Source organism: Amblyraja radiata, chromosome 1, assembly GCF_010909765.2.
Source record: "Amblyraja radiata isolate CabotCenter1 chromosome 1, sAmbRad1.1.pri, whole genome shotgun sequence".
NCBI classification, from domain to species: domain Eukaryota; kingdom Metazoa; phylum Chordata; class Chondrichthyes; order Rajiformes; family Rajidae; genus Amblyraja; species Amblyraja radiata.
In genome coordinates this window covers 9789994-9813745 of record NC_045956.1, presented here as the reverse complement: position 1 = coordinate 9813745, position 23752 = coordinate 9789994, and the positions used below count along the sequence as shown (strand labels likewise).

General features: G+C 43.7%; 1 protein-coding gene across 3 annotated transcripts in view; it reads right to left on the bottom strand.

The window, feature by feature from the left end:
• The window catches only part of tmem154 (transmembrane protein 154), a 53090-nt gene that overhangs the window by 17029 nt on the left and 12309 nt on the right, over positions 1 to 23752 (bottom strand). For all 3 annotated transcript variants that reach the window (XM_033017487.1, XM_033017478.1, XM_033017498.1), the window contains exons 2-5: positions 14839 to 15261; positions 8754 to 8781; positions 4891 to 4976; positions 3514 to 3564 (exon numbers count right to left, since the gene is read on the bottom strand). In XM_033017487.1, coding sequence (XP_032873378.1) covers positions 3521 to 3564; positions 4891 to 4976; positions 8754 to 8781; positions 14839 to 15261 — 581 coding nt within the window. In that variant the 3' untranslated portion in view covers positions 3514 to 3520. The remainder of the gene's footprint in view (positions 1 to 3513; positions 3565 to 4890; positions 4977 to 8753; positions 8782 to 14838; positions 15262 to 23752) is intronic.

Below are 23752 nucleotides of genomic sequence, written 5' to 3'. Positions count from 1 at the left end.
TTAAGAGGGAGTTGATGTGGCCATTGCGGCTAAAGGGATCAGGGGGTATGGAGAGAAGGCAGGTACAGGATACTGAGTTGGATGATCAGCCATGATCATATTGAATGGCGGTGCAGGCTAGAAGGGCCGAATGGCCTACTCCTGCACCTATTTTCTATGTTTCTATGTTTCTATCTCTGCCTTCACAACAGCTGACGCCTGCACACCTACAGTGTGACAGGATTGCCATCAACCTCCAGGAAGAATGGACATATTTGTGGGTAGCAACATGTGGTGCTGCCTGAGTTTGCTCATTATCCCTGTGAACAGAGGGTTTTGTTTTGCTCCAGTTGCCTACCACATCTCCAACCCTCTAACCCTGACTCTAATTGGCTCTGACATTCTTCCCAGCCCCAATTATCTGCATCAGGATTTCATTACTATACTGCATAAATGTAGAATTCTAGCCCTCTTTCCTGCAACCACTCCCTCCATGACAGCCGGTGCTTTTATGCGAATGACCAGCTGTGCCTTTAATGACTGCATTTATTTTCATTGATAGTGTTAGCAGCTGTAGTAGGTTGAGTACTGCCCCAATGATAACAGAGTAACACTGCAATGCTGCAAATCTTGTTTCAGCATGTCCCTAGGTGTATCCATCCCAATGTGTGTTTTATGTCCTTCTAACCAATTTCATAATTTCCTTGTGAGAAAGAGAGAGAGACCCGATTTTGCATTAGCATGAATGCACTGATCAAATTTTAATGGGCTGAAGAGTGAAATCCAACTTCTAGGATCACTAGTTCCCCAGAATAATAATATAATCACCAACTCATATTCTCAGATCACTGTGCTGATATATTTTCATGTTCATTTCACCAGAAAAGACTTGTTTTCCATTTGCAGATAGCATTCTTTTTTTGTGCGTGGAACTGCGCTTGGGATTCAATTTGAGATTGTTTGCTGCAGGTTATAATTGCTATAGATCTTGTCTCCACGAAAGCGTGATTAGAAAATTGAACCCATTATTTATATTCATTTTAATTCCATAAGAGCTGCTTGAACTTGTTCCAAATCACTGTCGAACAAGGATAACATTTCAGATCAGTCCCTTGTTACATTCCCATATATCATAAGTTTTGGTTGTAGTTGATTTCCTGTCAAATTCTCCTGCACATTAAATCCGTGACATTAAAGTTAATAAGCATAAATATACACAAAAGACCACTGGCTCCAAAATGTTAAAAATGCTAGGCTAAGTAACTATTACACGATTTTCCGTTTCCTATTCTCTACTCTCATTTATTTTTATCTCTTCCTATGTCAGAGGGTTTCTACCGCAGTTGAATGTGTAAGAGAAGAGAAAACATTTACTTTTATTATGCCCCTGTCCCACTTAGGAAACCTGAACGGAAACCTCTGCAGACTTTGCGCCCCACCCAAGGTTTCCGTGTGGTTCCCGGAGGTTGCAGGTGGTTGCAGGTAGTGGAAGCAGGTAGGGAGACTGACAAAAACCTCCGGGAACCGCACAGAAACCTTGGGTGGGGCGCAAAGTCTCCAGAGGTTTCCATTCAGGTTTCCTAAGTGGGACAGGGGGATTACTTCACATTATCTATTGTTCAAGTGAGCACGCAACAAACCCCCTTGAAAGTACATGCTGCTGTTTTTTTAACTGCAAATAGTTGCAAAGCTCACGAATTCTAGGGAAATTTAACCAAACAGGAAATTCTCATAATTAATCTATGGTATCTTCAGTTTAGGGAATTCACAATAGCTCCGACTAGAATATTTCATCATTTGAGAAGTAAACATATTTTATCATTCTTTGCAGCTTTGAAAGAACAATTATATAAGTGAAACTCACGGAGGCACATGCATACCATATATAATGTGTATGTAAATATGTGGTATCTATATACTATTAAAAGTCTCATCTTGTTTCTATGCATGTTTGTGTCTGTCTGTGTGATTGTATTTTCGTCAAAACGGTACACAGTAGCGCTAAAGTTTTAGTAGAATCTTACTCGGCTTTTTCCCATTGTCGGTCTGATCAACTTTCCTTCAGTTTGATGTTATATTTTACAAGTTATTGATATTTAAAGGTTTAAAAAAGTCAATATGAACAAGATTTTACTGTTAAAATCCTTCCTACCAGCTTCCACCAAATATCGATACAAAGTTACAATAAAGGAACACTGTGCTTCCACCAACTTTTCACCAGAATGGTATATCACAGTCCTCCATCCGACATTTGCAACAATGTTGCCATCATAGAACACATACTCCAGCTCCTGGCAGGACAGGAGGGGGAGGGCGAATTGGTATTGCAATTGGGGAAGTACAATTGGGGGAGTTCGGTAATGGTTGAGTTGGGGGACCACGCCTCCCATGGGGGCTATGGGTTAGTGGTGCAATATTGCGTTGGGGAATGGGCTGCATTGGGGGCCCGTGTGACAGGGACCCAGAGGGTCCCAGTTGGTCAAGTATATTACTAAAACTCTCATCTTGTCTGTGAGTGAGTTTGCGTGCTTGTTTGTGGCTTTTCATTGCCTGAATTATGCCAAAACGCTACACAAAAGCACTACCATTTTTGGACCACCTTACTCACCATTGTCCTGTGGTGTATTGTATCACGTTTTATTCAGATTTGTTATATTTTACAAGTTATTCACATTTTTAACTTTACAAAACCCCGCTTTGAGAAAAATGTATTCCCTCTGCACTGGCAGTTACAGCTATGACATCACAATGGGATTGTAGCCCTGCCCGTGACAATGTTGAAATCCCAGGACACTGAGTCCTGCCAGATCTAGCAAGTGCAATTGCATTTTTATTTAAGCTTAAAATGAGGGAGGGTGAATAAGGGGAAATGAACTGCCCCTGCACAGTTGGGGGCTAATGGTGAGTGGTGAAATAATGCGTTGGGGGAACGGGTTTGCATTGGGGGAACGGGTGAGTGGTGGAATATTGTGTTGGGGAGCGGTTTGCATTGGGGTACCAGGCCTCCCGTGGGGGCTATGGGTGAGTGGTCGAACATTGCGTTGGGGGAGCGGGTTGCGTTGGGGGACCAGGCCTCCCGTGTGACAGGGACCCAATGGGTCCCACTTGGTCTAGTATGCAATAAAACTTTGCAATACTTCTCATTATTTCAGGCTATTTCAAATATCAATGTTAACTACTGTGTTTAGATGTCAACATGTTATGGTATGGCTATGATGCAATCATTATCAGATGAAAGCCTAATACTTCTTTTATTCTCATTGCCAAACTCCCATGAATCATCTTTGTTGTCCTCAGATCCCTGTCTTCAGCTGCCGTCCATGGCCCTCTTGTCTGTTCAGTGTTTGTGCTGCCACTTTATGCAAGATCACTTTCTGTTGTGCCTTGTCATGGCATGTCGCAGATAGTGAAGGCAATTATAGGCTTTAAAAAAAATCTATGCATTGTTTATTTAAATGTAAGTATGTAAACTCCACATTTATATTAAGAAATACATGTAATTATCTTTCAGAATTTAAAATACCGAACACTGACCTGCATTTTAATTCTTGTCTTCAATGACATCTGATAAGTTTTCATGTTGACCTAAAATGATTTTAAAGTGTAATTATCAGAGAGAACAGCAACACACTCTTTAACAGCACAAATCTCAAGCCTGGTGGAGAAGTTACTTGCTAGGCCTTCAAATAAGGTTTTTGCACTGAATTTTCCATAAATATGTAACATAAGAAATTTCCCAATGCCGTTAAAAGAGTAGAGAAGGGACAAGAAGTTATGAGGAAATAGAGAGGGAAGGGAAGTAGGGAAGCAAAGGTGTTGAGACTGTGATGAGAGGAGGGAGGAGTGGGAATGAATATCTTTGTGGCATTTGGAACCACAAGCTACACCTGTAGAGCCACTGCCCTGATGTCTCCCTGCTGGATTGCATCCTAAACTGGGGACTAAGTCGAGTTCACTAGGCTGAGGGCTTGTTGAATGCATGAATGAATGAATGAATGAATGAATGAATGAATGAATGAATGAATGAATGAATGAATGAATGAATGAATAAATGAATGAATGAATGGTTTATTTCGGTCATACATTAAAAAGAACTAAACTTTACAATCTGTGTGAATATGAACCAACACTGTATCCATTTCACACAACGTTCACACAATCAATGACCGAAAGAGGAATAGGCTGAAGCCACAAAGCTTATTTTTGCCTATCCTATACAATCCATAAGATAACCCAGAATATCAGCATTACAAAGGAAATTTAAAAAAAAAGATTTACTCTAAATTGTAATCGGCTTGTACTCGCTAGACTTCAGAAGATTGAGGGGGGATCTTATAGAAACTTACAAAATTCTTAAGGGGTTGGACAGGCTAGATGCAGGAAGATTGTTCCCGATGTTGGGGAAGTCCAGAACTAGGGGTCACAGTTTAAGGATAAGAGGGAAGTCTTTTAGGACCGAGATGAGAGAATCATTTTTTACACAGAGAGTGGTGAATCTGTGGAATTCTCTGTCACAGAAGGTAGTCATTGGCTATATTTAAGAGGGAGTTAGATGCGGCCCTTGTGGCTAAAGGGATCATGGGGTATGGAGAGAAGGCAGGGATGGGATACTGAGTTGGATGATCAGCCACGATCAGATTGAATGGCGGTGCAGGCTCGAAGGGCCGAATGGCCTACTCCTGCACCTATTTTCCATGTTTCTATGTTTCTAATCCTTTCTTATTTTACATTTTAATAATTTTACATTATAATCCTTAACTATTTTACATTTTAAGGCTTTTTTGAAACTCAACAGAGAGCTACAAAATGTCAACTCATCACTAAGCCCGTTCCATAATTTGACTCCCAAAACTGAGACACATCTATATTTTACATTGGTTCTCACTTTACATGTTTCAAAAATTCACTCACTCTTTTGTTTCATGCTGCCCATCCATTTGGTGACTTCTTCCATTTCAACTTCCATCACAGAAGCTGCATCTTCCTCGAATATAGGGCTTTTGAAGAGAAATAACAAATAAATATCTGTTGGTCGGTTTGAAAAAACAGGTCTTTGTAACTAAAAGCGTAAAAACTGTAAATATTTTTGGCTAATTAAAAAACAATTCACACCTTGAAAATTCTCATGCCACAAATCTGGCACAACGTCCCAGCCTCCAGAATCACTTTGTTAACTGCCAAGTCTGTGAATGTCCAGCCCACAGCCTATTTGGACCATCATGAAACGGATAGCTAACGCTTTCCGACACCGGGTTACAAGGGTGAAAAGGATGACAAGGACAGCCAGCCTGAGAAGACTTCACTGTCATGAGATCCATCTCTGAGCGTTGATTGGGGCAAGTGACAGCTTCCATCCATTCATGGACTCTTTATGCCCCTGTCCCACTTAGGAAACCTGAACGGAAACCTCTGGAGACTTTGCGCCCCACCCAAGGTTTCCGTGCGGTTCCCGGAGGTTTTTGTCAGCCTCCTTACCTGCTTCCACTACCTGCAACCTCCGTCAACCACCTGCAACCTCCGGGAACCGCACGGAAACCTTGGGTGGGGCGCAAAGTCTCCAGAGGTTACCGTTCAGGTTTCCTAAGGTTTCCTCAGGTTTCATAACAGCCCTTCTCCCTGATTACAGGAGGCGTCCACCACAAGACATGTGGCTATCCGGAACAAACTAGTCACTTTGGATGCTTTAAGTGGCAGTTCAGTTTAGTTTAAAGATACGCCGCCAAAACACACCCTTCAGCCTTCCAAGCCCGCACCTACCAGCAATCCCCGCACACAAGCACTATTCCGTACACTTGGGACAATTTACAATTTTTACCAAAGCCAATTATCCTACAAACATGTATATCTTTGGAGTGTGGGGGGGAAACTGGAGCTCCTGGGGAAAACGCTCGTGGTCATGGGGAGAACGTATAAACACCATACAGACAGCACCCATAGTCAGGATCAAACCCAGGTCTCTGGTGCTGTAAGGCAGCAACTCTAATGCTGCGCCACCGTGCCACCCCTTTATATTCTGTCCAGTGGATTTTAAATAATTCTTGGATTAAATCTGTGATCTTTCTGCAAGACCTATGGTGCAAGCACACACAACACAAGTGAGATGTTATCTATTTAATCAGCTCCTACCAGTTGTGAAAGGAAGTCCTTGAGCAACATCAACTTAAGCATTTAGAGCAGTAAACAGTCGCTTCTGACAAAGCAAAGACAGGTATGTCTCATGTGTTTGGTGACCATCAGGGAAAGTCGATGGCAACATACAACTAGCATTCACCATCATATTTTCCCTGAAACCAGCAGCATAGACACATAGAAACATAGAAAATACTGTAGGTGCAGGAGGAGGCCATTCGGCCCTTCGAGCCAGCACCGCCATTCATTGTGATCATGGCTGATCGTCCCCTATCAATAACCCGTGCCTGCCTTCTCCCCATATCCCTTGACTCCACCAGCCCCTAGAGCTCTATCTAACCCTCTCTTAAATCCATCCAGTGATTTGGCCTCCACTCTGTGGCAGGGAATTCCATAAATTCACAACTCCCTGGGTGAAAAAGTCGGGCATTTTCATGCACACATAGTTTAATGCAGGAGCCCTAAGATTACTGTCAGTAATTCCACTGAATGATCTGCTTCATCCTCAATATAATCAAAAGTCACCAGAATGGCTGTGAATAGGTTTAGGTTTATTTTTGTCACATGTACCGAGGCACAGGGAAAAGCGTTGAATTGCATGCTATTCCAACAGATCAGATGTACCGTGCATAGATACAATTAGTTCAAACTTAAGTACAATAAATATTGTAATTAAGTACAATAAATCCCATTACAATGGGATGTCAATTGGATTGACATCCCATCTGTAAATAGTGATGGTACAGAGTGCTTAGAGAATATAAGGTACTATTCTTCCTATGAAATACTATGAAAATCTTGTGTTTAGGCAATAGACACAATAGACAATAGGTGCAGGAGTAGGCCATTTGGCCCTTCGAGCCAGCACCGCCATTCAATGTGATCATGGCTGATCATCCCCAATCAGTACCCCGTTCCTGCCTTCTCCCCATATCCCATGACTCCGCTATTTTTAAGAGCCCTATCTAGCTCTCTCTTGAAAGCATCCAGAGAACCTGCCTCCACGGCCCTCTGAGGCAGAGAATTCCACAGACTCACCACTCTCTGTGAGGAAAAAGTGTTTCCTCGTCTCCATTCTAAATGGATTACTCCTTATTCTTAAACTGTGGCCCCTGGTTCTGGACTCCCCCAACATCGGGAACATGTTTCCTGCCTCGAGCGTGTCCAAGCCCTTAACAATCTTATATGTTTCAATGAGATACCCTCTCATCCTTCTAAACTCCAGAGTATACAAGCCCAGCTGCTCCATTCTCTCAGCATATGACAGTCCCGCCATCCCGGGAATTAACCTTGTAAACCTTAGTTATGTGAGACCTTTTTAATTGTTTACTAAGCATAAATACTACTTAACAACCTATTAAATGACCCTCACATGATTATTTCAAATTAATAGGCATTTTATAAAGTGGCAGTGTATTTTAATGCACTGTGAAATTCCTGACCTGGTTTGCAACACCTCAGACTTCTCTACATTAAACTCCTCAGCCCACCTCCCCAACTGATCAAGATCCTGCTGATAACAATCTTAGCTATCGACACTTTAGTGTCATCTACAAACTTACTATTCATGTCTTCTACATTCTCTTCCAAATGATTGATATAAACCACAAGCATCGATGGTGCCAGCACCGGTCCTGCAGCGCACCACAAGTCAGGCCTCCAGTCCAAAACACAATCTTCCAAGATCGCTCTCTGCTTCCTTCCGTGAAACCAATTCTCTATTCAGCCACCTAAGTCTCCCTGGATCTCATATGATCTAATGCCAACTCATCTCCTTCATTTATCCAGAGCAACATTAAAACTTCCCTTCAACACTGACCTTCCTTCCATCGAGGGGATTTATCGCAGTCGCTGCCTCAAAAAGGCTGGCAGTATCATCAAAGATCCACACCATCCTGGCCACACACTCATCTCCCTGCTACCTTCAGGTACCTGAAGACTGCAACGATCAGGTTCCGGAATAGCTACTTCCCCACAGCCATCAGGCTATTAAACCTGGCTCGGACAAAACTCTGACCATTAATAACACTTTATCAGTTTATTTATTCATGTGTGCATATATTTATATAATGGTATATGGACACACTGATCTGTTTTGTAGTCAATGCCTACTATGTTCTGTTGTGCTGAAGCAAAGCAAGAATTTCATTGTCCTATCAGGGACACATGACAATAAACTCACTTGAACTTGAACTTGAACCATCCATTTTATTCCTAAATGGTTCCAGGATTTTGTGGTCAGGAATTTATCCAGGAAACTTATTATTAATATTATTGAATTATTTCAGATAATATTCCGTGAAAGAAAACTTGACATCAGTTCTAACCTTACCTGTTATCATTTAAAACCTGTGCCTCCACTTCCACTATCAAGTTTGAATTTGTGGAATTATCCAAGCATTGGAATATGAAAGGAGTATCTCTGTCCAATAGCAGCACAAATACTTTCCAACATTTACACCCAGCAACATTTCAAAGTGAAAAAATTCATCCAGAAACATAAAGACATTCACATTAAGATGAAATGCTTTTGAAACATGTTAGTGTTTTCCTCTTAAAGCCTGTCGCAGCTAGCTTCAGAAATAATTTCAGTTTATGTAAGTGTATTTAATTTTGTTTAAAAGAATGCATTAGAAACCTCATACCTTGTTGGAATTATATCATCATATTTTCCTGTGAAAAAGAAGTAAATGCATGTTGAAACACATTTCCACACAAATTTTCTGAAATCTGGGGATAGACTTCACAACATTTCTTAGCAATTACTCTATTGTGAGTCAATCTTTCAATTATGATTTAATATGAAATGAACCCAGCGGCCTGTTCCTCCCTGCGTTCTGAACACTAACCATCGGTCCGCCAAGGTCTACTGCATCTCCCAGTTGTTAACCACTTTAACTCCCCTTCCCATTTCCATACTGACTTCCTGGGCTCCTTCCATTGCCAGACCAAGGGCACATGCAAACTGGAGCAACAGCACCTCATTTTCTGCTTATGTAGCTTACAAGCCAATGGAACATTGAATTCTCCAATATTAGATAACCTCTAGCAACTTCCCCCACCCCCTCCCCTTTTTAGGTAACTTCTAGAAACATCTCTCTTCCCCCTCCCCCCACTAAAAATCTGTTAAGCAGCTTCCTAGATCACAACCTTGTATTCCTCTCAGGCTCATACATGTTTCTATCTCTAGCCTTTGTCCAACTATCTGCCTATGAAAAGCCCCTCGTCTGAGATCAACTGTTGCTGGCCACATTTCATCCAGCCGCTTTTCGCTTTTTTCCATTTCCCCCCCCCCACTGTCCCTACTACAAATAAATCCTTAAAAAAGATCTGAAGATGGGTCCCGTCCCGAAACGTCACTTATGTATTTTCTCCAGAGATGCTGCTTGCCCCGCTGGATTACTTCACCATTTTGTGTCTATCTTTTTATGCTAATTTTTCATCAGACACAAATTCAAAATGTGCTAGATTGTTCCAATGTGCTAGATTTCTCATGAGGTTGTTTGAGTGTGCCAAAGCAGCATTGAAAGTATAATAACATCCACTCTGCTGTGGCACACTGGACAGGGAACAAGTAGGATTTTACTTCGGAGTCACGTGAGTGACTTCGTGAAGAACCCCGCCTACGGCGCATGCGTGTCATATCGCATACACGCATTGAACGTGTCGGACCTGGGGAGGACGTCCCCTTGAACGGGAGAGTTGAAAAGCCGGTCGACGGCAGGTAAGTGATTCTGCATTTTCACCGTTTTTTAGGAATGGATAGAGGACGCAGAAAGGCTGTGAAGAAGCTGCAGGATGTCGGCGGTAAAGGTGCCGGGGACCCGCAGCAGCAGCCGACGGCACAGGCAGTTTGCGTTGAGCCAGCTGTGCCAGATTCAAACCCCGCGCCGGGAAAAACTAATTCTAGACCGGGCGGGAAGGCGAAACGCAAAACGAACCGCTGGGAAAGTGAGCCCGAAAAATCGCCGGTAAATACTTACTTGTATAGCAGTGATGATGACCAGCTGCAGGGCATAGAGCAGCCGGCAGCGATCGCATCTGCAGAGCTCGGAAAACAGTACGAGTGGCTGCAGCATGTGGGGCCGTCATCTATCTGTTTGGAGGAGTACCGGGACGGCGAAAAAACGGCGTTTGCAGCGGCCGGGAGCAACCAGAGCCGGTAGGCATGGCGACGAGTTGCGATTTAAACCGCGTGCGACTAGTGCCCGAGGGCACGAAAGTCGGCAGGAGCGGTGGGCTAAAAAGAAACACCCGCGAGCGACTAGTGCGGGAGAGCACGAAAGTCGGCTGGAGCGGTTGTGGGAGGAACATCTCCATAGTGTCAGGCTCCAGAAAATGGATAAAAGCCGCACACATACAGGTGTAAGTCCCTCAGAGCATGGCCAGAAAAGGCTGCTGGACATATCATCCTCATCTGAAGAGGGTGTTCAAGGGCTGCCTGACTCGGACTCTGAACAAGAGTCAGAGCCACGTTCCCATATGGAGGATGAGGGAACACAGTTGCTGGACATGGTGCACACATATTTCCAGCAAGAAGAAACTGGAAAAGACCTAGAGGCCAGGATGGCGGCCAGCATTGATTATATGACGACCCATCACCTCAAAACTGATACCTTAGCTGAGGTATGGGCAAGACATTTACCTCCGCGAAATTGTGCGGCTCTGAATGTACCCAAGGTGAACCGAAGCATTTGGAGACACGTGGGGCAGGATATTCGGAGTCTGGATATAAAAATACAGAATGCTAGTAAAGGACTCTCGGCGGGTATAACAGCTTTGGCCCGTAGGCTGGAAAATGTGGATATGTCCAATGACATGAAAGACGCTTTAGCACTGTTTTGCAATGTTCAATTTGAACTGAACAACATCAGGAAAGGGGCTATTCAGCCAACGTTAGACCCAAAATTTGCAATCCTGTGCAAACAGAAAGCCATAAAACCTCAAAATTTGTTGTTTGGGGGTGACCTATCAAAACAGGTCAAAGATTTGGAGGAAGAGGCCAAAACGTTGGGCCTAATAAAAGCGACCAAAGGATATGTCGGAAAACGGTATCATCCTTATGGGACGACTAAAAAAGCAAGTACTAGTATGTATAGTACGAAAAATTGGAGAGAGGCCAGGGGAAACCAGCAACAGCGTCCTTTTTTAGGGGTTGGCCCGGGACGCCCACAATGGAAAATGCGGAAGCCTCCACTTCAACATTTACCCCACTTTCAACCTCAAGGCCCTCCGCAACCTCGGTTAAGACCAAGAAAGTAACACCACCGATAACCATGGAGGTAGGTGGGTCTGTGCCTCAAAAATTAATAAGGAGCACAGAACTTGGAGGGAGGTTGCAATTTCATTTGGAAGCATGGTGTAAGTTAACTGTGGATAGGTATATCCTTAGCAGTATTAAGGGATATCTTATAGAGTTTATACACATACAAGAACCTCCAGTACAACATACACCGGACAGAACTTATATGCTTACCAAATTAGACAGAGCTAAAGCAAAAATTGAAATACAAAGGTTGTTCACGAAAGGAGTAATTGAAAAAACCAAACATGAACAACAGGAATTTGTCTCAAATATATTCATTAGACATAAGAAAGATGGGGGTTGCCGGATAATTATTGATTTATCAACACTTAATAAGTTTGTACAATATGCTCATTTTAAAATGGATACTTTTAGTACTGCTACAGAGCTAGTGTCGGCAGGCTACTTTATGGCAAGTATTGATCTGCAAGATGCTTACTATACGGTACCCATCAGAGAAGAACACAGACGGGTTTTGAAATTTAATTGGATGGGCCAGCTTTGGCATTTCTTAGACAACAAAACTATAGAGTGATGGCATATTTGGATGATATCTTGATTGTGGGGAAAACTTATGAATTGGCTAGTAGAGCAGTGGTTGCCACAAGAAAATTGATGGAACAGCTGGGATTCATTATCCATCCAATTAAGTCAAGATTAACACCTGCAACTAATATTGATTACTTGGGGTTCACTATTAACACACTTGATATGTTAGTGACTTTACCTATAGGGAAAGCCACTGAGTTCCAAAAGGATTGCACAGAGCTTATTAATACCGTTAAACCATCCATTAGACGGGTAGCCAGGATTATTGGGAAAATTATAGCCACGTTTCCTGCCATTCAATTTGGACGATTGCACTACCAAAATTTACAGAGAGAAAAAATTTAGAGCTATAAAAGAACTACAATGGTGGGAACAAAATGTTATATATAGCTCCAACCCAATAGTTATTCCAAACCCATCTGTGGTATTACAAACAGATGCCAGTGCACTGGGTTGGGGAGCAACGGATACCATCTCGAGCTCTGGAGGGAGATGGAATATACAGGAAACTAACCTACTTACCACAAAGGGTATAAATTACTTAGAAATGTTGAGTGCTTTTTATGGTTTAAAATCTTATTGCTCGGGAATGATTAACCAGCATGTTAGATTGCAGATAGACAATACCACGGTGGTGGCATATATAAATCATATGGGTGGAAATATATCAATATCCTGTGATGAATTGGCAAACCATATTTGGGAATGGTGTATCCAAAGGAATATTTGGTTATCGGCTACGTATCTACCAGGGATACTTAATTCAGTGGCAGACGCCAGGTCACGAAAATTTAATGAAAATACGGAATGGATGTTAGACAGAAAGATATTTGCTGATATCACAGCAAAGTACGGAAGGCCGGATATTGATCTTTTTGCATCCAGGTTAAATCATCAGTTACCTAGGTATATATCATGGGAACCAGATCCTGAGGCAGAAGCTACAGATGCATTCTCTTTGCACTGGGGGAAATGGTTCATTTATGCATTTCCTCCTTTCTGCCTCATCAATCGGGTACTACGGAAAATTCAGCTCGACTCGGCATCTGGGATTCTCATAGTACCTGATTGGCCTACCCAACCATGGTTCTCGGTGCTGCAGGATTTGGTGCTTACACCATATATTACTTTAAAACATAGTCCTCAGTTGCTGGTGCATCCGGTGACTGGGGACAGCCATCCTTGCCATAATTATCTAAATTTATTGGTTTGTAGACTCTGAAGGAACCATTTCGGCATATGGGTTTATCTGATAGAACTGTGGACATGATCACAGCAGCACAGAGACTTTCCACTCAAAAACAATATTTATGTCATGTCAAGAAATGGACTAAATACTGCCTGGACAACAATCTAGACCACAGAAAGGTGGATATTCCAGCTGTTCTAGAATTCCTCACAAGCCTGCACTTTGAAGGACTCAGTTACAGCACGGTCAATAGTGCTAGGAGTGCCTTGTCCAGTTATTTATGGGAAGGCACAGAAAGACAGGGTGTCGGCTCACATCCTCTAGTAATAAAACTGCTACGAGGCATCTTTAACACTAACCCACCAAGGGCTAGATATAGCCAAATCTGGGATGTGAGCGTAGTCCTAAAAATGTTACGGAATTGGTCACCGGCTACGGCATTACCGCTAAACTATCTAACTATGAAAATGGTTATGCTTATGGCGCTGGTCACAGCGCAAAGGGTCCAGTCATTACAGAAGTTAAGATTGGATAACTTGACGGAGGCGACAGGAAGGCTGATTTTCGTGATCCAGGGCCTTATTAAGCAAAATAGACCAGGATCAGCGGGTCAGGTGATAGAGTTCATAGCCTATCCACAGGATGAACGTCTCTGTGTAGTAAAACACATCATGTTATATATGGACAGAACGAAGGCTATCAGAGGCAATGAAAAGGCTCTTTTAATTAGCCATAAGAAGCCATACCATAAAGTCTCGACTCAGACCATTTCACGGTGGCTGAGATATTGCTTAGTTCAGGCAGGAGTGGACACTAATGTATTCAAATCTCACTCCACCAGGGCTGCATCTACATCAGCAGCTAATCGCCTGGAGGTACCGATGGACAATATCCTCAGAACTGCAGGATGGTCATCAGAGAAAACGTTTCGCACATATTACAACAAACCAGTTAGAAAAGAAGAAACGTTTTCGGGCAAAATTTTGAGTTCTATTTAATTTACACCTGAAGCTTATAAGGTTTATAAATTGATTTAATAAATATTATTTACAATTTTTGCTTAAAAATGTTGGTATCATTGTGTTTTTTTTTTAAATACCAGTAACAATTTCTCCCAAACTACCAAGGCAGTTGTGAAGATTGGACTCGTTCCACGGCATGAGGTCACAGAGCTTTGAAGTCTTCACGAAGTCACTCACGTGACTCCGAAGTAAAATAGTAAGATTAAACGAGAACTTACCAGTTTGAAGTTTGATCTTTATTTTATGAGGAGGAACGTTGAGGGAATACGTGCCCTCCGCTCCCACCCTTATATGGTCATATCTTAAACTGGTATCTCTTTAATAATCTTACTATCTTAGGTCATTATTTTCTATCTGTGACCTCACACCGCTGCTTTGAAGAATGACACGCATGCGCCGTAGGCGGGGTTCTTCACGTATTCCCTCAACGTTCCTCCTCATAAAATAAAGATCAAACTTCAAACTGGTAAGTTCTCGTTTAATCTTACTATTATATTGGCCATTGTTCCCACAAATTGGCTTCAAATGAAAGTAAAATCAATTACCCCCATTGTATCACAGAGCAGCAACCCCGCCCACAGTCATCTGATTAGTTCTTCTTTACAGGCCAACTATTTTGTTTGCTCCTTGATATTTATTTTAGCTTGAACACATCAGCAACTTACTTTTTCTTTTCCCAGAGGAACAAGTCATCACAATGGCAATAATTAAACCAAGCAGAAAAAGGATCAGAATTGGTAGCAGAATGATCCCAATTAATTTTCGGTTATCAAATTTGATCTTCGTGGTATTTCCCGATGATGAGAAAAAGACCAATGCATATGTAGAATTTTCAGTTCTTATCCAGAGATGTTCAATTGCCTTTGTGATAGGATTTGCAATATCTTCGTTGCGGACATCTTCCAGAATGATTGTTGTTGCTGCTGAACTTTGTGAAGCCGTTGGTGACGCCTTACTGCTTGGCTGTGATGTCGGACAGTTGTGGGTACAGGGACCATGAGGTGTACTAGCAGTATCTGTTTCATATTCAGCCGTCTGAGTTGCCTGATTCATTGTAGTAGCGTTTCCAGTTTTTCCTAATGAATAGCCTGTTGGAATGAATCAGAGGATTAAAAATCAATTACATATATGTAACATATGAAGTTTGTGAAGAGTCGCAGCTCCTCCAGAGTAATTGTAAGGAGCTCAGCAATCTTAACTATCCTCTCCATCACCAGTCCCTGCCCCATTCCTGTCACTTTCTCACCCTACGACTACTCAAGGATTTATTCTGTCAAAGAATAATAAAAATGGAATTTGCACGCCACTGCTATGCTTTGAAATTCTTCTCATCTGCTCATCATTCACAGCCCTATTTACAGCTCATCCCCATGATCACCCAGGTTTTATCCGATCAGAGACATGCACCTTCCCCACCTTCCCTGCAGTTGAACAGGCTTCTTTCTAGTTGTGATTAATGCCCCTGTCCCACTTAGGAAACCTGAACGGAAACCTCTGGAGACTTTGCGCCCCACCCGAGGTTTCCGTGCGGTTCCCGGAGGTTGCAGGTGGTTGCCGGAGGTTGCAGGTAGTGGAAGCAGGTAGGGAGATTGACAAAAAATCTCCGGGAACCGCACGGAAACCTTGGGTGGGGCGCAAAGTCTCCAGTGGTTTCCGTTCAGGTTTCCTAAGTGGGACAGGGGCATTTATAAGGGTCAGATTTGAAACACAAATTTTCTCTTTCCACAGATGTAATCTGACCTGCTGAGTGCTTCAAGTGTTTTCTGTTTTTGTTTCTCTCTGTCCACTCCAACACGTCCTTGGTTTTAATCCGCTGTGCCCAATGGATTACAAGCCTTTCCAAACTTTTAGTCTCACATCCATTTTGTTGTATCTGTTTTACACATCCCCAGGATTAGTGTTATTCTTGAGGTGTGATGCCCAGAATTTAGGCTTGATAATGAATATCAATACTTGAGTGATTTTAGTGTGAATTTTTCTTAGTCGTTTATCTTATTTCAAAAGGTTGCTTTTCTTTTCTGCTGGTAAATTTAAACCCTATCCATTTCTTGAAAAAGAAGATAAATAAATTGGGAGTTGAGCGGGAGATCTCTTCATATGCGCATGTGTGTGTGTGTGTGTGTGTGTGTGTGTGTGTGTGTGTGTGTGTGTGTGTGTGTGTGTGTGTGTGTGTGTGTGTGTGTGTGTGTGTGTGTGTGTGTGTGTGTGTGTGTGTGTGTGTGTGTGTGTGTGTGTGTGTGTGTATCAATGTGTCAGGATCCTCATGGAGAATTCCAACAGAACTCCATTATCATAGCCTAGAAGCTCACTTGCTCTGTCTGAGCTCACTGTTGTGACTGAGACACAATAGACAGGAATTGTCCAGCATAAAGAACAAACCAATGGACAACCCAACTTCCGAAAGGACAAACCAGAAGATGGGGACACTACAGTATTTTCATGAGTTGTATCTGTATGAATTGAGCTTGTTTAGGATTGTAGCAACTGCCCTGTGGACACTATGTTCTGTGTGCTGAAGCAAAGCAAGAATTTCATTGTCCTATACAGGGACACATGACAATAAACTCACTTGAACTTGAACAGCACCCTGTGGTCATCAGTACAAAGATCTCAACTCTGGAACCTCTGAAGACCAAGGAGGATCTTGAAACAACAACTCTAATCAGGATCCAGAGGCAGACAAACTGGCCCTTTTGGGCAACTTCAGTGGTGAGGTTGGAAAAGATGCAGCCATGTGTAAAATGGAGTATGGAAGCAGATATGTAAAGTACTGTTAACACTGAGCCATAGAACTTCATAATAAGTACTTTAATAAAGAATACATACAGAGACCATAACAATAGGTACTGTAGGCTCAAAGTCGTACACTCCATTGAGGATAAATGGGGATACTGTGGATAGGGTGAGCTGTTTTAAATATCTGGGAGTCCACATCTCTGAGGATATGACATGGACAGCACACGCCGCAGCACTCGTGAGTAAGGCAAGGCAGCGCCTTTACCACCTCAGGCAATTGAGGAAATTCAGAGTGTCTCCGAGGATCCTCGAGTGCTTCTACTCAGCGGCTGTGGAAAGCATCTTGTCCGGAAATATTACCATCTGGTTTGGGAATTGCTCTGCCCAGGACAAGAAGGCTCTGCAGAGAGTAGTGCGTTCGGCCGAACGCACTATGGGAACTTCACTCGCCCCCCTGCAGGAACTATACATCAGGAGGTGCAACTCCAGAGCCAATAAAATCATGGGAGACCCCTTCCACCCCTGCAACGGACTGTTCCAGCTGCTACGGTCAGGCAAACGCCTCCGTTGCCATGCTGTGAGAACGGAGTGGATGAGAAGGAGTTTCTTCCCAGAGGCCATTCGGACTGTAAACTCCTATCTCACCAGGGACTAACTTTAATGAACGTTTTTCCTTCCAATATTTAATATGTAAAAGAATATGTGTGTGTTTATGAGTGTGTTTATAGTTTGTTTGGTTGTTTGTTTGTTTGTCTTTTTGCACAAAGTCCGCGAGCATTGCCACTTTCATTTCACTGCACATCTCGTATGTGTATGTGTCGAATAAACTTGACTTGACTTGACTTGAGCTCAAACTGCATGATTGCTTATATTCCACAGGATGGCATGATGGAAACCCGACATGGATTAGGGATCGGGTCCTAAATAGCAAAACCAGACATGGATCAAATCAGCAATAGTGATTGATCTACAGCAGACTCCAACAGAATCCTCCTTGGAACATGGCCTTACTTGTCCACTTGTGGGAGAGTCACAGACAAGGAGACGCAGCAGCTAAATAAGTGACTGGTTACAAACAACTAAGGTTCATAGGAATTTCCTTTCCCAGAGAGTGGTGAATCTCTGCAATACTCTGCCCCCGAGGGAAATAGAGGACAGAGCATTGGGTATTTTGAAGGTGTAGATAGATAAATATTTGAAAGATAAAGGAATTGAGGGTTGTGAAGAACTGGGCCGCAGTAGAAGTTGAGGCCAGCATAGAGCAGCTACGATCATAAAGTTCGAGGGGCCCTGTGACCTTGCTTCTATTTTCTTGATATCTGGTGTTTTTTTGTGTTTTGTCAGAGAGACAAGCACGAGGCCTGTTGGCAGCACAACCCACCTGGGCACCAGGACCTGCTAGAACTTGTCAACATATGAGCAAGCATAACAAGGTTATCAGCACCAACTGTGACATGAGAGGTACTGTTAACCACTGGACTGATAAGCATCTGATCCACTCTGTTATCTCCAACCAAATGTCGTCACAACAGCAATAATAAAATATAAATGAAGCCACAAGAATATTGATGACAGTGTTCTTAAGAATTCTGCCAAAAAATCCCTTCTGAGACAACACCCAATCAAGAGGTGTCTGGACTGCCCTGAGATCAACTATAGGCACAATAGAAGATGCAATCCTTGGCTTATCGGAAAGCACCAAAAGCAGTTTTATGAAAATGACCAGAAGATCCAAGAGCTAATTAAATCTAAATACAAGGTGTTCTAGAAGTGAACTGTCCAGCATGCCTCAAGGAAAATGACATTGGATCTTATAGAAACATATAAAATTAAAAAAGGACTGGACAAGCTAGATGCAGGAAAAATGTTCCCAATGTTTGGGCGAGTCCAGAACCAGGGGCCACAGTCTTTGAATAAAGGGAAGGTCATTTAAGACTGAGGTGAGAAAAAACGTTTTCACCCAGAGTTGTGAATTTATGGAATTCCCTGCCACAGGAGGCAGTGGAGGCCAAGTCACTGGATGGATTTAAGAGAGAGTTATCAAAGGTATCAAAGGTATCAAAGGTATTTTATTGGTCACATTCACATACACCTAGGTGTAGTGAAGTGAAATGCTTCTTGCTATTTTGCAGCACATAAAGAAGGAATACAGACATAACATTAATAAGAGTTTTAAACATAAAGAACATCCCCCCACAATGGCTCCCACCATGAGGGAAGGCACAAAGTCCAGTCCCCAACCCCAGTTCACCCATAGTCGGGCCCATTGAGGCCTCCACAGTTGCCTCTACGGAGGCCCGATGTTCCAGGCTGTTCTCGCCGGGTGATGTTGCTCCGGCGTCGGGAGAGTCCTCTCAGCGGCTTGGGAACCCTGGAACGGCCGCTTCCGTACTGGAGGCCGCGGCTTCCGAAGCCAACAAGGCCGCGCCGGTTGGAGCTCCACAACTGGCGATCTCATCTAGAGATCCCAGGCTCCCAGTGTAAAGTTCAGCGCCGCCGCCCGCAGCTGGTCGCTCCACAGTCCCGCAGCTCCGCGATGTTTTCCTCAGCGATCTTCAGCTCACCGGTGCTCCAGCGCGGCGACCCGGGCAAGGCATCGCCCACTCCATGATAGCGTTCCAGTGCTGTGCCGCCGCCGAAGCCGAGGTTCTGGGCGGTCCCCGACAGGAAACGCCGCTCCAGGCCCGCTGGTAGGCCGCGAGGACGGGTCGAAGCTGCAGCCCGGAGAAAAGCTGCCTCTCCGACCAGGTAGGGACCCTGAAAGGTGGTTTCCCCCTTCCCCCCCCCCCACCCCCACATAAAAAAGTCTAGACCTCCAAACAAAACACTTTAACTAACTTAAAATTAAAATTAAAAGATGAAAAGACAGACAGCTGCTGGCTGGGCAGCCGTGCACAGGACAGCGCCCACAAGTACCAAGTTAGATAGAGCTCTAGGGGCTAGTGGAGTCCAGGGATATGGGGAGAAGGCAGGCACGGGTTATTGATAGGGGACGATCAGCCATGATCACAAAGAATGGCGGTGCTGGCTCAATGGGCCAAATGGCCTCGTCTTGCACCTATTTTCTATGTTTCTATGATTTCCGAGGATGTTGCCAGGACTAGAGGGTCTGAGCTATAGGGAGAGATAGTGTAGGCTGGGTCTCTATTCCATGGAGCGCAGGAGGATGAGGGTGATCTTATAGAGGTGTACAAAATCATGAGAGGAATAGCTCGGGTAGATGCACACAGTCTCTTGCCCATAGTAGGGGAATCTAGGACCAGAGGACATAGATTCAAGGTGAAGGGGAAAAGATTTCATAGGAATCTGAGGGGTAACCTTTTCACACAAAGGGTGGTGGGTGTATGGAACAAGCTGCCAGACTATCCCATCGTTTAAAAAGCAGTTAGATATGTACATGGATAGGACAGGTTTGGAGGGCTATGGACCAAGCACAGGCAGATGGGACTAGTGTAGCTGGGACATGTAGATCAGTGTGGGCAAGTTGGGCTGAAGGGCCTGTTTCCACACTGTATCACTCTATGACTCTATGAAAACCAAGATCCAACTAAAACCCCCCCATAAAAACAGACGGTGGCTGGAAAAATAGTGAAGAAGGCCGAGCAATTCACTGGCACCATGATATAGACCGTCACGGGCCAGAGGAACCAGGAACGGGCAGGAGTTTGCCAAGGATAAAGACATAGTCAGCACCCACTCAAAAGAGCATGTTGAAAAAGTCCAGAACTACGACCATATCTTTGACAGGAGTGTCCTTGACTTTGTCCCAAAGTAAACTGTCAGCACTAGCCTCGTCACCAAACTAGGCCAATAGGAAGGTGAACAGATCATATACCAATTGAAAAAAAAGGGACAAGATGCTGAACTGTAAAACTTGTCAGCGAGAAACTTCATCCATATTCATCTTTGACAATGGATAAAGGACACACCAGTATGCTTCATAGAAACCATAATTACGACCACCTTTAGGAAAGGAGATGAAAACTATAGTGTTAATTACAGGAGTGTTTTCCTTCTGCCTGCCACAGTTATGGCCATCACCAGTGTGTCCTCATGAGGCCGCAGAGCTCCTCTCTGACACACCGTGTGTATCCCGGCCATTTAGAGCTACAATGATCTGCATCACACAGTGAAAGGCCGCAAGCTGCAACAACCTGTTCACCGTTTCACCTGTTTTTACAAAATGTTAAATGGTCAGCTCGACATAGATTACAAGACCTACACCAAACCCAAACCAATTAGGAGCAGACGAGGGCATTCGATCCAATTTGTGATCCCAGCTACCAAGACAGATGTGTACAGCAATTCGTTCTTCCCCCGCACAATTAAAGCATGGAATAATCTCCACCCAACTATAGTTACCCAACCAGATGCAACTAAATTTAAAATAGCTCTTTCTTCCCAATAACCCTTTCTGGCTTAAGCCCTCCCTTCACCACCTCCAGTTTAAATTCCATTTGGAATATTTTGGAGGACCAAGAAACCAAGAACCAAGGACCAAGACCATTACACATGGCCTTTTTTGACCTTGTATTGTCTTTGACTCCATCAGTTGAGAGAGACTGTGGAGCTTCCTTTATAAATGTCACAGCCCTCAGAAGTTAACCTGCAACCTACATGTCTTTGTGATGTATTGCTGGCTGTGCTCTGGAGCAGTGGGTTCACAACAGATCCAACTCTCAGTGCAGCCTGGTGTCCCACAAAGCTACATTGTCACCGTAAATAATGCCCCTGTCCCACTTAGGAAACCTGAACGGAAACCTCTGGAGACTTTGCGCCCCACCCAAGGTTTCCGTGAGGTTCCCGGATGTTCCGGTCACTCTCCACGAGTCACCAGAGGTTTTGGTCACTTGCCTGGAAATCCTCGACCGGAGCCTGAGCTGCATCAACTGATCAAAGATCCTATAGGACCTTCGCTACCGACCACACACACACACACACACGCACGCACGCACGCACGCACGCACACACACACACATGCACACACGCACACACACACACACACACACACACACACACACACACACACACACGTGGGGGGGGGGGTGAAGAAGTACTGGAGACAGTTTAATAAAGTTAGCGGGCATTTTACCTTCCGGCGGATCTTCTAGGTCCTGAAAACCAAAGATCCTACGGGATCTTTGCTGAAAACTCCAATGAGCCAATCAAAATGGCCGGTCAGCGAAGGGGATTGCCTTCGGCTGCCTGTAAGTAAATAGCGACCCCACTCCACGGGCTTCGACCAAACGGCAACCTATTCTTAGTCGAGGCCGGTTTTCTTTTTTTTTAAATAATCGCAGGAACATAGAAGAAACCTCGACTATGCGGAAACCACTTTCCACCATTAGGGAGAGTGACTGGAACCTCCGGGAACCGCACAGGAACCTTGGGTGGGGCGCAAGGTCACCAGAGGTTTCCGATCAGGTTTCCTAAGTTGGACAGGGGCTTAACACTTGCTAATCTTTCACATTGCAACATTGCACCTCATCTCCAACAAGCTCTCCACTAGATGGGGAGCTAACGTAAATATCAATGGGAAATTCTACCGCTGCATAACCTAGGTAATTTCAAACTCAGTTAGTGAGCTGTACAATGCAGGTGACACACCAAAGAGTATGAGAGAATGGGCCTTGCACTTAATATCTGCAAAACAAAGATCCTCGGCCAACCCGCCACCTCCGCATAACACTCCCCTGATAATAAAGGCCCACAACAAGCGAGTGGCAAATGTGAATCACTCTCAGCAAAGGCAGATGTCGATGATGAAATCTGTCTGTGCCTTTAGTGCACTAGCATAGCCTTAGGCATCTGAACAGAAAAGGTATTTGAAGATCAAGTAGCGCAGTGCTCATGGTTGAACAGGCAGCAGTGATCGTCTCTTCACTTCAGAGATTGCCAACAATCGGCACCTCCATGAGCCTGTGAAGGACACATGACCCATCTGCCATCTCAGAACCCAAAGTGTATCGGAAACAAATCACCTTCAGTCCTGATGGTGTGTGAGTGTGTCTGTGTGTTTTGTGTCTGAGCATATCTGTTTGTGTGTGTCTGTCTGTGTGTGTCTTCTGTAGGTGCAGGTGTGTATTTTGTGTGTGCACATGTATCTGTGTGCATGTCTGCGTGTGCATATGAGCGTGTTTGTGGATATGTGTGTAGTTTGTGAGCATGTGCGTGGTTTGACTGTGTGTGTGTGTGCGCGTTTGTGTGTGTGTGTTTGTGTGTGTGGTTGAGTGTGTGTGAATATAGGTCTCTCTTCACCTAGCCAGTCTTGCAGCTGATTGTGCAGAGGCAGCCCATTTGACACCGTGTTCACTGACATTAACAGGAAAGGAAGGTGAGCAGAGGGTGTAATGGGCTTTCAGTTCACTGTAAGCCATTATCTAAGGAAACAAGAACACAGTATCTCACTTTATGTCGACAGTTCCCCCTTAAACTATAATCTAAAGATCACAGATTACTTCATGCGGTCCACAAAATAAGATGATGAATTTCATCCCCCGGCATTGAGATAATGCTTCTTCCACATTTAAAAGTGGAACTGTGATAACTGACACACAAAATGGACGAATTACCACCCTGAATCATGATTTATTTTTAGCAAGAATCTCTCTCAGATTGAGCAAAGATTACACTTTTCCAACGATGTATAAAATTACTTTTGGTGAGCTTTCAGAATTTTTCTTTCCATTTGTGGAAGGGATGAGGGCTTATCTGGTTAGGTCAACGTTTGATGCCCATTTAAAGTTCCCCTTGTTGGTGGATGGTGAGTCATCTCCATAATTCTGTAGTAATGAGTGTTGCCGTATATAGATTCAGCAATGAAGAAGGAATGGCAACATATAT